Source organism: Nestor notabilis, unplaced genomic scaffold, assembly GCF_000696875.1.
Source record: "Nestor notabilis isolate BGI_N333 unplaced genomic scaffold, ASM69687v1 scaffold1903, whole genome shotgun sequence".
NCBI classification, from domain to species: Eukaryota; Metazoa; Chordata; class Aves; order Psittaciformes; family Psittacidae; genus Nestor; species Nestor notabilis.
In genome coordinates, this window is record NW_009921309.1 from 27,815 (window position 1) to 44,564 (window position 16,750).

The window sequence follows — 16,750 nt, forward strand, 5'->3', positions numbered from 1 at the left end:
TGGGGTGCAGTCCTTCAGGCACAGACTGCTGCAGCGTGGGTCCCCCACAGGGTCACAAGTCCTGTAAGCAAACCTGCTCCAGTGCAGGCTTCCCACGGGGTTCCAGAGTGAGGAAGTTCTGCTCCAAAACTATGTGGGAAGAGGTTTTGATCCTCAACTTTTCTAATTGCTCCTTTCTCTGTCCATGTCATACGAAGATCAGGAAGGAGTCCTGTGAAAACAAGTACATCATTATTCAATTAGCACCACAAGGCTGCATGTACGAAAGGGAGTGAAATTTCATGCATTTGCCTTCTTCATAGTTTTGCTTTGTTGTCTTTGTAACCTTATTATATTTAACAGCATGTTTTTTGTTAACACGCAGGCAAATACATGACTTCAGATTATGATTTTGAGCAGTTCATGTTTAGCTTAGTGTGCACTGCTTCATTATTTAATGAGGTTTTTTGAAGAATGAACAAACAAATGCCTTCTATATCTATCTGTTGTCTCTTTAGGTTAGGATTATATCGTGAAGCCGAGAAACAATTTAAGTCAGCTCTCAAGCAACAGGACATGGTTGATACAGTCTTGTATTTAGCAAAAGTAAGTCATAGATTTGATTCTTTTAAAAATGAAGTGAAATTCCAGACCATTCCTGAGAAGACAAATCACTAGAATAACCGAGTATTGAGCTTGGTACACCATCAAGTTTAATAGTGTGTGATCTCCATATAGATCTGGGGCAGTATGTGCTAACAGTTGAAATGGAAGTCTGTAGTTTGCAAAAAGATTTTGGAGCTTTCAGATTTCACTATAAGAAAAAAAAATCTCCTATGTTACTGTATTGTTTGCTCTAAACTCCAATGAGGATTATGTAGCTAAAGAATTATTGTAGTTCCAGTATGAAGAACAATGTAGTTATATATAGTCTCCTAGGAAACTAATGCAATAAATCAGTAAGAATGAAGCTCAAAATCGTAGTTTCACGATCAAAATCAAAACAATGTGAGCTTAAAGGCGGCAATCAAATATCTTGAAACAGAAAATATTGTCAAAGGCATTAAAAGCTTTAGAAGAGCAGGTGGCACAGCTAAGCCTCGGAATTACGTGCTTACCAGGGTACACATCAGATTCTAAACATTTTTTTTAAAAAAAGGTAGCCTGTGAGAAACTGAAACTGCATTTTTCTTTCTTTTGTTCTAGAAAGAGATTAAATCAGTTGCTCTTTATCAGCTCCCTTTAAGCCAGCTGTCACAGACCTATCCAAGTGTCATCTCTGCTGGTGAATAATTCAGATACTCATATTATGATACTTGCTTTACCTTTACATTTCTTGTGCAATTTCTGTCTTGTATTTAAATGATCATCATTGCTACCTGGGGACATGTCTTCAGTACAGCAGTCGGAGTTAGTTTACTCAGTTGAGCTTAGCAATTTTAGATTTCTGTTGCTACCAGGAGTCATTCTGCAAAACATAAGCTACACAAAGTGATTAAATTGGCAGAGTAATTTGATTAACAAACAGTAATTCGTTATGGGAGACATGCATTCCCCCACATCATTATTAGCTCAAGTAAAGAGCTGCATTTGAACTTCCACCTCTCACTCCATAGACCAGCTCGCTCCAGTATAAAGCATTGTACAACATGATTTAGTGGCTGTAGTTGGACAGGCAATAGAGTAGGGCAGTCTGACAGTGCTGAAAAGATCAGACTTCAGTTAAGCAGCCATTGAAAAAACTATAGGATTGCATCAAGTTCTGTGGAAACAGTCCAGTACTACAGAACCAATTAGTTTTCAGTTTGTATTAATTACTACAACAGCTATCTGGGTTTTTTCTAATACTTTCCTGAAAGCTAACTCTCCCTTGAAATGTAATTTATGAAAAGATAAAAGACCAAAAGACAACTTAAAAAATAAGGAGTCTTTAAAGAAATCAGGGCTGCTGGAAAGTTACAAAGTATTTCATGACCCAAAAGAGCTGGAAATAGGTATTTTTACTAGAAATGAGATACCAAAAAGAAAACTGAGCCATTCTGCATTTAGCCTTTAAAGCTTAATGACTACAGCTCTTTAATAAGACCTCTCTTATTAAGCAGGTCTCCCCACAGCAACTGTGAATAGGTGGAAGTTGTCCCACCTATCTCTGAATTTCTTCTACCACTCATCTGGACAGCAGCTCCGCAGTCCTAGTCTACCAAATACCATGCCCCTAAAACCCCCAAACCTTCACTTTTTTTGTTGCTCTTCACAGGAAGGAATTACCTTTTTAGCTTAAAATAGGAAATGCAAGTGATGTTAGCAAAATTACTCTAAAAAATGCCTGGTTGTTTTTTTTTTTCTTTTTACCAATGATCAACTTGAAATGACAGTCCCTTTACTAGGAAGGCACTCAGAGTTGACAGCTCTTTGACAATTAAGAATGTCACTGGAGTGATCATAGGAAAGAATTCTTTGCAAATGTCGACAGCAGTGCATATCTATAAAGATGCAAATAAAAGGACTTTCAGTTTTGATTATTGGCACTCAAAAGTCCACGAAGCTCAAGGCCAGAAGCAGAAAAGTCGTTTGGAGGTTTCTCAGGTGTTCAGTTAACATTGATATTTTTCTTGCATTGCATCACAGAGTGTTTGTGGCAGGATACTAGTCACAGGTTCTTTCCCTTTTTTAATCATGTCAAGTATTATCAGTATTTAATGTAATATTTCTCCAACAGGAGCACTCAAAACACTTTTCCACTCAGTAGGAGACAGATTGGTCGCATTAGCCATCTAGTGTCCCAGAGTAGGAGTGCAGGGTTTTTTCCTTTACTGTAGCTATATTTACCATGCCCCACAATGGGAGGGCTTTACAGTTGTACTCTCAGACAGCTACAGAGTTGGTCTTTATCAACACATTGATGTCCTCTATCCAGTTCTCACACAATGTTACCCACATCACACGTCATAGTCAACACAGAAGCCAAAATCACAGAGGCAAAAAACTGCCCTCTTCCTGTTGCAGGACTTTATTGTTTGTGACAGGGGAGGTGGGCAGAGCAGTAGGGAGATTTGAAAGTGTCACTGCTCAGTGCAGTTTTATTTGACTAGGTAAAATATTTCAGTATTCCAGCACTATCAACCTGAAGATCCAGTTCTTACAAGCCTAAACACAAGTCTTAAAATGTATATTAAACAGGAAAATACTCAAGGTGATACCTTCACCGCAGTGTTGGAAGTATATTATTTTGGTATGATAATAAATAACAAGATACTTTTTTGGTTTATTAGTAATGTTCAGATGAATTAATAATGTCTAGGTGATAGGCTTGCAAATGTAATTATCCTAATTAGCCTATTTTATCTTCATTACAGAGATATATTCAGTATTCATTATTTTCCCAGTATTATTCACCATCTCAGATAATGGTTTACTGCATAAAGGGAGGTGTCATCCCTTTTATTTATCCCCCTTGTTAAACAGCAGTAGAATTATAAAAGTCAGACTTTTGACATTTGTATGCGCTTCTTATTTGCTTAGGTGTATTTGCGCTTGGATCAGCCTGTAACAGCTTTGAACCTTTTCAAGCAAGGGTTAGATCGATTTCCTGGAGAAGTGACTCTTATTTGTGGAATTGCCAGAATCCACGAGGTATGCACCCACTATGCACTCCTTATTGTGGCCAGGGTTAGCTACCTGAGCAAGAAAAAAGAGCCTAGAGTTGAATATAACTGTAAGGTCATAAAAAATTAACTGTGCTGATTTTCAGCATCAGTGATGCAAAACAGGTAGCATTACACAAAGATACCAAAGTAACATCAAGGGAGCATTGCAGGCTTGTTTGTTTAAATGGTTAATCACACTAGTGAAATCCTACTTACCCTTGACGCATGGAAGCAAGTCCATGTTAAGTCAAGCGGTCCAGATGTTGCCCATGTAGCTAGGTCTAGTTTATGTATATTTCATTGTACTAAAACTGCTTAAGTCATCAACAGCCAGTGCTAGCAGGATTGAACAGCAAAATAGTCTACTTACCAGCATTGCCTTTATTAGCACTATGTTTCACTGTTAGTTTCTAAAGCCAGTGAGAACAGTTGGAATGCGAGTGTTTCTTAGTTTAGGAAGTAGATGTTATTTTAAGTAGGATTAGTTTTAAAGTATTTTCATTTTAGCTTGGTAACTATATGTTTTGTATTTTACAACTGTGTATTTTCATGTCAAACAGTGGACTTAATATTGTTTTTTTTTCACTAGAAGTTGGTACTGATGCTGTTCTAGAACAAATGTTTTAAACAAAGTCATGATTTTCTTTTTTTTTGTCTATATTCATACTTGGCATTCTTTCCTGTTCTCATCATTTTCATCTAACCCCCAAGCATTAATCCATTTTCATATTAAATCCTTTTTGTCCTTCAGCAAGGAGGAAAACAGCTGCATATTTTTTGGAGGCTTTTCTTTCTGAATTGTTAAACAGTTTTTAATATGGATATGATTTTACAGAACCATACATAACATTGCATAACCCTTTAAGGAATTACTAAAGAGCAGTGTATAGTTGACAGGATCTAGCTTTGCACTGACACCTGAGTGTAGGATTATAGCTTCATTAGCAAAGATTTGTACTGCAGCGCAGAGCTTTTCCCATTACATAGACTCACAGTGGAGTATATGCATCAGGCATCTTAATCAGAGCTTTTCTTCTCTCTCACTACCTTTTGACAGTAGGAGTTGTAGACCTTTATTGGTTAAAAAAAGGGGGGGAGGGCTGCTTTAGTACTGTTTCCTTTAGTCACAAGAAATACTTCTTCATAGCTAAATGTGCTGCTGAGATTCAGAAAAAGCTTATTCTTTAGTCATGTTGAGAGTACAGTATCTACAGCACGTAGGTAAAAATTACTCCTCTCTAAACACAGAAGTGTGTTTTGATCTTTTAATTTATTTTTTCTGATATGGGGATAGAGTCCCCTGGTGACTTGCACTCCTCAGAAGCAGTGTGATGCTGGTTACAGTAATGAGTTCACCCTAATTCGTCTTCCAAGAAGCATACATCCAAGCATATGCTTTTATACAGTATAGTTCTCTAACTGATGTATCCTAGCTAGTACAAGTTTTGGTTTTAAATCCATGATTCCTGTTTCAAAGGAATGTAATAATTCTTCATATGCAATTCTCATTTGTGTTCAAAGCAATTCATAAGTTGACTAACAAAGCATTGAAAATAATTGAGACAGTGACTGCAGAAAGAAGTCTGCTGTATGTTACCATACTGGGAAAGTGACTGCACAGTACTGTGTATCACAACGTATTATGCAAAAAGTAACAAATGTTTATTGCATGTGCTAAGCTTCTGACCAATCTAAAAAATAAAAACCAAGTAAAACTCTTCTTGTAGCTATGGTGTAGAGTTAATGACAGGTAAAGCTAGCACCAGTAAATTATTATGCATTCTTGTCATTGTCTGTATGTCGTTTGTGAAGATGCCAATCAGTGGTGTTGCACTGTATGATTGGAGGACTGTAAGAGCATACATAATTAATCTCAGTTAAGTACAGTACAGGGCACAGGTAAAGCACTTGGTAAAATTACAGTTTAATAATATTTATAATGAAAATTGGTAATAAAAAGTAGAATTAATCTGATTTTTTTCCAATTGTATAGGAAATGAACAATATCTCCGCAGCTGCAGAATACTATAAAGATGTCTTAAAACAAGATAATACTCACGTGGAAGCCATTGCATGCATTGGCAGTAACTACTTCTATTCAGACCAACCTGAGATAGCACTGCGGTTTTATAGGTATCTACTACTTGTAGGGAGGGAGGGGGAACTGAATGTGTGGGAAGGTATTATAAAGGGTTGATTTTTGTAATGTTGATAGCAAAAAAAAAAAGAATATTAGGAGATTGGCATGGGAGGATGATCGAGCATTTAGACAAATATCACCATAAAATCAGCATACCAACTTATGTTATCTTCTTGGCCAGTGATGATTATATCTCTTGTCTTAAAAACTGTCATCATTACATGCAGAGTATGTAGAAATATCAACAAATATTATCAAAACAGTTATTATTACATGAATAAAAAGAAATGAGGCAGTTTGAGAACCCTTGCCTTACTCTCAACTTCAGTTGCATTCAGAAGGTTCAAGGACTTCCTATTTAGCCCTTTCAAAAAGAGTAGTCTTTGAAAAATTCCACAAGAAGTCACAAGCAGTTGTGACCAGAAAATCTCTTACTTGAATGTGTGCTGGGGTTCCCCCCTGTTTTAGTGAAAGCAATAAAAAGATGGTGTTAAATGATGCTGGTTGCTTTTAGTTTCAGTACAGTCGGAGTGCAAACGAGCATGACTCATGTTCTTAAGCCTAAGAGCAGATTAAGTCAATATAAACACTACCATCTCATTTCTGTTGGACCTGAGCTCTTTTATAATTTAGGTTCAGAAACTCAGTCATGCTGGAGACAGTAGCCCTCTTTTCCTCTGACCCTCTTAGCATATCTGTTTTTCCTATAAATACTAATAAACAGAATTTTTATAAAGCATCTCTATTCTAAAAGGCACATTAAAAACATCAGTTTGAATCAAAATCTAAATTATGTTTCAAATGTAACATTCATGTAGATTCACATTCTAGATGTACTGATTAGAGCAGTGCTGAAAGACAGGAATCAAACAAAAAAGTTGAAGTCTGAGAGTTATAAAAAGTAACTGCAACAAATTACATCTTGATTGACATTGAGGGATTGGAAAGAGGAAATGGAGAAAGTCTGCTTAAAGCTATGTCTTACAGTAAAGTCAGATCATGTGACACAGTCAAGAAGGCAGAAGTCATCTAATTTACACGAAGACTGTTTTGCACAACTTTGATTCTGTTAATCAAAAATGTCCTTCATTGCCCTTCACGAAACCTTTGCCAAGTGTCAGACTATAACACTTGATCGTTATGTGCTCTCAGTACAGGGAGAAAGGAGGAGCGAATTTTGTCATTTAGAACAGAATTCTTATTTGAAATTAAGCTAATAAATTAAATTCTTTCTTTCAATCTAGACGGCTCCTGCAGATGGGTGTTTATAACTGCCAACTTTTTAACAATCTGGGACTCTGTTGCTTCTATGCCCAGCAATATGATATGACACTATCTTCATTTGAACGTGCCCTATTTTTGGCTGAAAATGAAGAGGAGGCAGCAGATGTGTGGTACAACTTGGGACATGTGGCTGTGGTATGAAAAATATTAACAACCTTTCTGAATAAATACCATTTTACAAAAACTGGAAAAAGAGTAACTAGGAGGGAGTCATTGCCCTACTTTGAAATATATAATAACCCGATAGTATACAGGGTAGATTGCAGTGCACATTAAAGATTTATTTGCACTTCACTACAGAGGAAGAGGCAAAAGAAAAAAAGTTCTGTATATCTTCACAAAATGTGGCTTACTCCTGCTGAAAAATGCTCCCTCCTCACCATCTTTAGCCTTCCTTTTCTAAGAAAATTGCATCATGTACCAGCCCTTGAAAGCCTTTGCTGCAACACAAGCTAATCTGATAAAAAAAAAAAAAAAAAAGATTTTTTCAGTTCTCTGAGCTGTTATTTGAGTTACATGGAACATTAGACCAATTCTGTGTCCATAAAAATATGTATTCAGCAACATGTAGCAGACACTAAAGCACCATGAATGTCATAGTTGAGAAGGCACATTCCTCCATCATATAGGCAGCAGCAGAAATATTGTCTAATTGTGTCATAGTTTGTTAAATTTCTATGCTAATTTGCATTCCTTGCACATTTTTCCAGATGTTCTTCCAGAAGTTGTGTCAGATTTCTGTTTAGCTGTGTGCCCAGAATAAGGTTATTGAATAAAAGTGTTGACAGCTTTCTAATACAAGTTGTTGTCAAATGCTGATTACAATTTAACTGAAGTCAGAGAGAAACTCAACTGTTTATTTGGTGGTACTGCAACTAGGATAAACACATTAATTTATACTGCCTAAACCATTTGAATTTGAACTGATGTGCCTATATTTTTCAGCACTTGTTACTTTTAATGTTTAAACTGGTGCTGTATCAGTGTTGGCCATAGCACTAGAATGTGGAAGAGGAGTGAGCTGTTCCATACTAAGAAATTAATCTCCTTTAATTTTGCCTTCTAAAAACTAGGCTTATGTGTGATTTTTTTTTAATTTATGCAGAGACAGAGAGGCAAGATGACTTCCCCTCTGGAGACATATGTTTTTCTTGCCCTACTATAGACAGTAGCAGACAGCGTAACATTTAGATGACACGTTAGTCATCTAAAAGTTAAATTAGATGAAATGAATATCACTTGGAGCATGGAAGTTTGTGCTGGAGAGAAATGATTCTGTCTGGAGGACGAATTAGAAGAAAATGAGAGGGTCTGGGAAGAAAGCACATATGGTTCTGATCAGCGTGTTTTTATTGTAATTTGTATTCCATGGTAGTATGTATGGGTGAAAAGATACTCCAGACAACAAAACAGATGCTTGTTGTTTCCAGTCTTGTCATAAATTAGAATACAATCTTACTTTTAGGGGATAGGAGACCTGAATCTGGCTTACCAGTGTTTCAAGCTAACATTAGTCAACAGTAACGACTACGCAGAAGCTTACAACAACTTGGCCGTGCTGGAAATGCGAAAAGGTCACATTGAACAGGTTGGTGTTTAATCTCAGCCTTAAGCAGCATGCTTCCTTTGGCCCTTTTGTACTTAAGAAACATATCATTTCGCTGAGGTGGAGGCAGCATATGAATGTTTAGCTTACCACTGCAGGGAGAAACCAGGGATAATTTTTATGCATATTTCAGTGTAACCTCCACTTTGTCATGCCATCTTCCATTAAACTGCTTGTTCTTGGGCATGTCCATATGGTTCATGAAAGACAAACAAGGTTTACAGTGGCTTTGCAGTTGTTGAGATTTTTGTTTCCTAAATTGATACTTAAAACAGAACCAATCACTCTATAGTCATCACTTAAATTACAACTTCATACATTGATTTTATAAATGTATACAATATACTTCTGTTGGGTGGCGGAAGAGATCAATCAGATCAGCTCTTAAAAGATTTTTTTTCAACAAGGAGATTGCTTTAGAGATTTGTGCCAAAGTAGCAGGTTCTTGATAAATACTTCTGCATAAGTAAGCTTGGGGCTCATCTTGAGTAATGTGAGTACACTAAGTTGTATTGTACTTAGATGTATATTTGCCATCTAAGTGGATTAATGCATTCATTTTTATCCACAAGTAGGGAAAATAAATATGCATTTGTGGGACAGTTTGAACTACTGTGGGCTTGTTTTAATCCTTACGGGAGGAAGTGTGCTTTAATGGATCCATATATACTTCAGAGAGCTACAGTACAATATAAAGACTTGCAAACATCTTTCTAATGAGCAAATTCTTAAAGTTAACTTTATTCAGATAACTTAGCAATTACCATGGAAACACTGATATGAATCCAGCACTGGATGTTTGCAGTGACAAATCAACACTGGGTTTAGTTTCATAATCAGTGAATTTACAGACATTTAATTCCCAGGTGCAACTTGCCTCCGATTGTGGAGACTGTGATTGCTAATAATTAGCTCTGCAGAGCCTTTCCATTATAATCGTCTCCTGTCATTTTTAGGTTTTAGCTTAAAATTTTCTATTTTTTTCCTTAATTACAAGTATAATTAAAAATCAGGATTATCATGGCAATAACATTATGCACAGAAGAATAAAAATGTGAATATATTTAGCTTATATGGGATTTTATTTTCTTTCACAATGTTTTGCATATGTATTGTTGCATGTACTCAGAGTTGTCAGATTTAGGGAGTTTTAGTAAGTTCTTTGCTCTGCCTTTCCAAACAGTTTACAGATACTTTTGTTTTTCAAAGATCATATTTTTCCCTTGAAGTTCTCAATTTTTTTATTTTTTTTTAGTAAAACCATTCACAAATTGACCTTAATTTTGTATTAAAGTTACAACATGAAAAGTCACACTTTGATACTTAATTTTTCATTATTTTTTCATTAATTTTTAACATTACTGTTTTGCTAGTCAGAGAAAGAATTAGTTTTGTTAATATTCTTGAGTGTGAAAACTGTAGTTTTATTTAGGTTTTTGTGGATGCTTAAGTCAGTACTGTCAGAGACAAAGATAAATAAAGTGGTGTGGGACTTTAAATGCTTTCCTTTTAATTTATGTATTCTGCTCAGTGTTTAGAACTGAATTGCTTAATTGAGAAAGTCGCAACATGTTTTTTCTGACTTGGCCAAGAGTCATATTCATTTCACTGCTATTAAACTGTATTGTGCCTAAATGTAGTATTAGGGTAACTGATAGTTGAAGATGACTTTCTTAGCAAAGGCCTAGTAAAGAAAACAGGATGATTTCTTTTAAGAATTACGAAAATTGCATTAGATTCTTGTTATTTTCCCTGCATCACAGATTTCACTGTATTTTTTTTTTCTCTACATAGGCAAGAGCTTTGCTGCAGACTGCTTCATCTTTAGCACCTCATATGTATGAGCCCCATTTCAATTTTGCAATACTCTCAGAGAAGGTAACGCACTATGCTATTCTTGCAATCTAAAAATTGAGCCTTGGTGAGGCAGTTGGTTTTTGATTGTTATTACTGAGAATTCCAAATAGTAAGACAACAGAAGAGTGCATAAACTCATGGAAAACTAAGTTACATTTTCATTTTAATACCCAGAAGCTTTGTGTGTAAAAGCAGTCATTGAAATGTTTGCTTTCAAGAATAAATGAGGCCAACTAGCTATAAAGTAACTTTGTAGTTTTCCAAATGCCCAGAAGATAAGCAATCGGTTAACAATTCCGTCTGCAGTGTTTACAGTCATTGGCTTTTTCAGAATGTCAAGTGAAATAGTGTATGATTTATCAGTAATTATAGAAAGCATATAATTTATTCATCTCATGATCTTGCCCATCTCAAAAGAAAAGTCTGTTCTTCAGCTTTACAACGTTTGTATTTTGTATGTTAATAATTTATGTCATACAGGGTGTCTCAGACACTGAATTAACAGTGTGTCCAACATTCCTGTTAATAAGGAGATACGTGTGCAAATCCTTAGATATTTTACAAGAAAAAATTGCTCCTTTGCTTGTGCCTACACCTTCAAGATTCTGTTATGAGTCTGAGTTGTGTGGGCAGCTCAACTCCTACAGATACTAAAGTACATGTGTCAAGGAGAGAAGAACCCATTAATTTGTAAGCGTATCCTCTCCATTGTGAAACACAAGATGGTTTTGAATACTTGTGTTCTGTACTTACTGATGAAGGAGTAAATCTTAGTCTGCAAACGTCTTGTTATGTAGCTTTTACACAAAGAACCTGCATAGGTTGTGGGAGAAGGCAGATGGCCAGATCAGCTAGTTGTTGATGAAGTGTGGTAATGCAATCAGTAGATTCGGTGTAAGGCCATGGTTTACAAAATACAACTTTTTCTGTCCAGGACCCTGGTTTCTTCCCCTTCAGGGAATTCTTGCTGTACTGAAGCTCCGTGTTGGCTGATGCACAGGCAGCATAGGCCTTCTACTGACACTTTCCATAGCTTCTTCCCTTCCACCCATGAGCTGTGACTTTTACTAGATATGTTCCTGAACATTTGGGTTCTTTTTTGCTGAATGCACTTTCTGAGATGCTCTCCTTATGTACAGTTTCTCCTTCCAAAAACATAATTTAGGAATTTAGGCTAGTTAGGAAAAAATAAAGTTCCTGAATAGGGGACAATGTGGAAACATACTTCTAAAAGTAGCAGAGGAGCAACGTCAGCTCTTCAGCACTGCTGTGCCTCTCTGTGAGGAAGCAGAAAATCACATGGAGTTGCAGCTTTTACAGAGACCTGACTGGTTGTGTTTTGCTTGTATATGCAACAGCATTTCTGTGGAGTTTAAAAACAGATTTTCAATTTTTATTCCTCCTCACTTCAAGCACTGGGCATGGTGTACCTTGTCCATTCTCCCAGAAGTCAGGTGGAATGGGACGTAAAGTTACCGTCTTGAAGCATCCCTCCCATTAAAATCACACTTCTGTCTTTTGCTTCTCATCCCATGACGTAAAGGGGATATAACCCTGAGTTCAAAAGCATCAGTGCTGATTCTGTTTTATTTGTTCACTCTCAGGACCAGCTGTGTTTAAACATTTGTGAGCCTCTGAAATGTACTGCACAAAATCATGATGCAAACACTGCAGTGCTTGGATTTACAAAATTAGTTTGTGTGTTTCTTCCAGGTTGGAGATCTGCAGAGGAGTTACACAGCTGCTCAGAAGTCAGAAGAAGCATTTCCAGGCCATGTTGATACACAACAGCTCATCAAACAGTTAAAACAGCACTTTGCTATGCTCTGATGAGCACATTTTTCCTTATGGAAAAACATCAGATGGAATGTCCCATACATATTTTGAAATTGATAGCCCAAATAGATAAGCTATACTTAATGCATTCCTGTGGCAAAGCCCGTGTTAGTTTGAGTAGCAGGAAAGGTTTAAGAGTCCTAATTAGTTTCTGTCATCTTAAAACATAACACTTATGAAAATGCAGCTAGAACGTTACGTTGCAACTACATACACAAGAGATTACAGGATTTTCGGGATGCTGCCAGTATGACAAATTTGAAATAGTTGTCTGGTATATGAGTAAATCTCCATTTAATATTAATGAACATTTTAAAGGATTTTTTTCTGACTTTCCTGTAGAAAATGTTTTTAAGTATTCCTGTGTGACAATCTGTCAAGTGACATGAAGTACTTCCTAACTGGTCTTCAAACTTTGTTTTTGATAATATACATTCTTACTGAATCTTAAGTTTTAAAACTAAAATGCCTAAAACCAATTTAACATACATCTGTAAAGCAGAAGTTCTTATATTCCTTGTTGTACTGTATGAATTAAATAAATTCCAGTTTGTATGGTTTGTGTTGTTTATGAAAGTTAAAATTACATCCGCACTGCCATGAAAATTAGAGTCAGCTGTATCAATGTATTTTGAAAGAACTGGTACAAAATAGGATAAATATGTGTGTTCCTCTCTACCCAGGAGGGTCTATTCTTGATCTCAGTGATAGAAAAGGATATTTAGAAGCTTGCAGAGTTAAGTACCAATAATTGAGAACAAGGCATTGATTGGGTGGTTACCTGTGCTACCACACAAGCACTGTTGCTAGATAAATATTTGGATCATCCTAACTACAAGAATACTGTGAATAACAACCAAGAAAGACTTTCTCTCTGTCAAATATCTTTGTGTTCTAACTAAAAGGGATAAATTCGCATGATTTTGCAACCTGACCTTTTAAAAAGACCTTTAAGAAATGTGGGACGTTAAGGCATTCTGAAAGGGCAATTAAAAGTCTTTTCATGTTTCTCTGCTATATTAAGGGTTTATCTTGGCTTAGGAAGCAACCCTAAACATGCTTATGAATATTATTTCTTCCTTTTACTAGTTGTTACTTCGCGACTTTCGGCTTTGTATGACTGTTGTAGCTGCTGAAGGCAGGTGCTCGGGAGCTTAGAGAGATGTACCCACAGGCTCCCCCACAGAGCAGTCTGTAGGTGACAGTTAGAAACAGTGTCAGTAACTGGTGTCACATCATGCTGTGGAATGCAAAAGCATTATTGGCTGAATAGTTGCAGCATCTTTAATGGGAATTAGATTAAGAGAGAACCTTAGTTATCAGTAATTTTCCTTACCTGAATAAGATTTTACTTTTTGCAGAAAAGGAAGAATTTATAGGGAAGTTCCATCCTTTGATCTACAGTACTTGTGTCTTTCCAGTTGACAGTGCTAAACTTAGGAAGCTACCAGAAAAGAAAATGTTTGTCTTAGCAGAGAATTTTTGAATGTCATATTATTACCTCAAAGTATTTTTAAAATTGCATAGTGAATAAGATTATTTCTACATGAACTGGAGCAGAAACTAGTAACGCAACTTCAGTTTTTAATCCAGTGTGGCAGCTCAGTAGTTCCTCACAGGTGCTTATAAGATCCCACTTACTGTGATCACTTCTCAAGTTAATGATCCGAATAACTCTTCTTTTTAACAAAGAGTACTCCTTAGAACGTAGGTCTGACATGATTATTCTGTTAGTATTCAGGGATGTGTGGAGAATGAAAGGGAGAAGGCTCATGCATGGTAAGGAATCCTTTATACAAGATGTTTGTGCAAATTAATTATAAAAAACCCTGTCCCACACACAAGCACACAAAGTTCTAAAGAAGGATTAAAACATTTTTAGCTCTCTAATATGCAGCATTTGCAAGCCATTCCAAATTTACCTTACATAGTGTATTTTGATTGCCCCAGAAGACACAAGCTCTTTGCTTTGTCGACCTTTCATGCCCCAAAGCGAGACTACAACAATATTTTTTTTCACGACTAGCACATGTACAAATGAAATCAAATGTATCAAATCAAAGCACCACAACAAAACAACAGCTGAATGAGCAGGCTGTTTGTCATGGAAGAATCTTTTGATTCTGTGGTATGTTAATTTGCTGCAAGCTCCAGTGAACAGATGAGTTGTCAGGCCCTTGGGCAAACCGCCTTCAGTTAATTGAGGACAACACAGCACAACAGTGCATCGGAATCTGTATTCATCTCTGCAGTAAGATCATGTTAGGATGGTGTGACCTTAATATTGCAAGCAGCATTTCTGTAACATAGAAATCATTTTTCCTCTAAACTGTAGCACAGCTCCAGCTATGTCCCGCCAGCATTTATGAAGACCCTTGGGAGTAGAAAATAAAATACAGTGAAATGGATGGTTATTTTTGGCCAAATACAATCTTTCTCTACCACAGAAAGCATGAAATAGAGAGCTTAGAAGAACCCTTTTTACCAACCCACTTGTCTAAATTAGGACATGCCGGTTTAGTCCAAACAAGAAGCAGTTGCTGTGAAAACTTACTGGCAGGTATCAGCTATCCCCCATCAGCAAGGACAGAACTAGACAGTCTGAAATGCAGGTCAAAAATCAGTTCATGGTAAGTGCAGGGGAAAAGCAGCTGCCTACCAGGAAACTAAGCTGAGTAAAGGGCTTTGTGAGATCCCACCCTGTTCCTCACCTACTCCAGATGAAATGTCAGAATTGCCATTTTAGCATGTTTCCAGATGAGAAATACTTTATATTGCACATAGCAATATAACACATGGGGCATGAGACCACTGTGGAACCAGACTTGAAGAAAGGGTGAGCTTTTATCCGAGGGCCAGGACAAGAGACGGCCTGCCCAATTTTCTCTGTTTCATTAAAGGTCTAGGGCTGCTGCAAGCTTCCAGTTCCCAGCAGATGCCTGTGTGTACACACACTGTAACTTTGCACCGCCAAGCTCTGCAGGCCACAGAGTAGTATTTTACTGTTCCAGCCATTAATGGGAACAAGCGAGCAGATGGCGGATGTAGAATGCAAAATGCCCTTTCTCCATAAATGAAAACAAAACTGAGTTTCTCTTTGTGCCTTAGAAGGTGGGTGAAACAAAAGCCAAGAAACGCTGATATCCAAGTCACAGAGTCATAGACAGACTTGTATCTCAGGTCATTCTACAATAGCCCATGCTCCGATAGTCATGTTACTAACTTCCCTATTCATGTTTTCAGAGTTTAGGAGTGCTCAGGAGCTGCAAAAGCTCTGAAGTGTCTGTTACACAGGTTAAATCTGGGAGATACATCACCAGAGAAGGCAGTTTTTACTGCAAAGCTATCGAGCAAACATACCCTCAATTATGCTGAATAACTGAATGATCTGCACAAGTACTGTATTTATCTTCTTGTTCTGTTAGTTAGTTACAGCAGCTGCTTAGTGCACAGCCTTCTCTCTTAGGTTTAGTTTACAAAAGTCATAAATGTTTAGCAGAGAAAGGCTTCCTAGTTAGAGACTAGATCTGTATAGAACATGTAGGAAAAAAACCCCAACAATTTGATGAGTTCATTGTAAAAAGCTCTTCACAACACATAATGCACTGTGTGAATACATCAGCACATACAAATGTGGGCTTTTCCCCATTTCCTGCTTGCTTTTTGACAGGTATTGCCAGCAAAACTGGTAATAGTGCTTCAAAGTCTTGTAGCCATTAGAAATGAGACACACGAAGAAATAGCTGGCTGTAAATCTTGCTCAGTGCTATGGAAAGGGCAAACTCATTAAGAGCTAGGAAACGGGGTTTCAGCAAGTAGATCACCACAGCTAGGCACGGTCATTACATTTTTCTGCCCATTTGGGAGTTCCTATCAGCAGACATGATGAGTATAACAATTTTGTTTTAACAGTAGCAAAGGAGCTAGATATGAAAAAAAGAGAGCTGCTTTTGCACTCTTTTCTTCACTCATACCCCCAGCAGGTAGTCAGTGGTGTGCTTCCGTATTATACCTGTAGTAGAAGAACATTTTAAACAATCCTGATTTCAAGGGTTTGTGCCAGTGTTTTCATTTCTACTTAGATAGTGAAACTACTTACAGCAGAGAAGCAGTAGGTATGATAGACCCTCATAGCTGCTGAGAAAGGAGGGCACTCTCAGGCTGAGTACATCTCATGGGACAAGAAGAAACCACCCACCATGTGGTGCTCCCAACTGCAGTCAGAGCTGCTCTCTTACAGCATAAGCTTCAGTATGAATATAGCATCTCCAGACAGGGTTTATTAAGCTATAATCAGTTAAAGATGCACTTGATAAAAAAAACCTCAACAGGCAGCTCAGGACATTGTTTTAAGACTTGTCTTAAAGAAAGTTAAGAGAAACTTAAGAGACAGTTGTAGGG

At 37.1% G+C, this 16,750-nt stretch overlaps 1 protein-coding gene across 1 annotated transcript in view; it reads left to right on the top strand.

The window, feature by feature from the left end:
* Window positions 1-12,401, top strand: part of TTC8 (tetratricopeptide repeat domain 8) — a 40,101-nt gene extending 27,700 nt beyond the window's left edge. The window contains exons 10-16 of the mRNA XM_010011083.1: window positions 498-585; window positions 3,502-3,612; window positions 5,620-5,759; window positions 7,011-7,185; window positions 8,516-8,638; window positions 10,451-10,534; window positions 12,227-12,401. Coding sequence (XP_010009385.1) covers window positions 498-585; window positions 3,502-3,612; window positions 5,620-5,759; window positions 7,011-7,185; window positions 8,516-8,638; window positions 10,451-10,534; window positions 12,227-12,343 — 838 coding nt within the window. The 3' untranslated portion in view covers window positions 12,344-12,401. The remainder of the gene's footprint in view (window positions 1-497; window positions 586-3,501; window positions 3,613-5,619; window positions 5,760-7,010; window positions 7,186-8,515; window positions 8,639-10,450; window positions 10,535-12,226) is intronic.
* The last annotated feature ends 4,349 nt before the right edge of the window (window positions 12,402-16,750 follow it).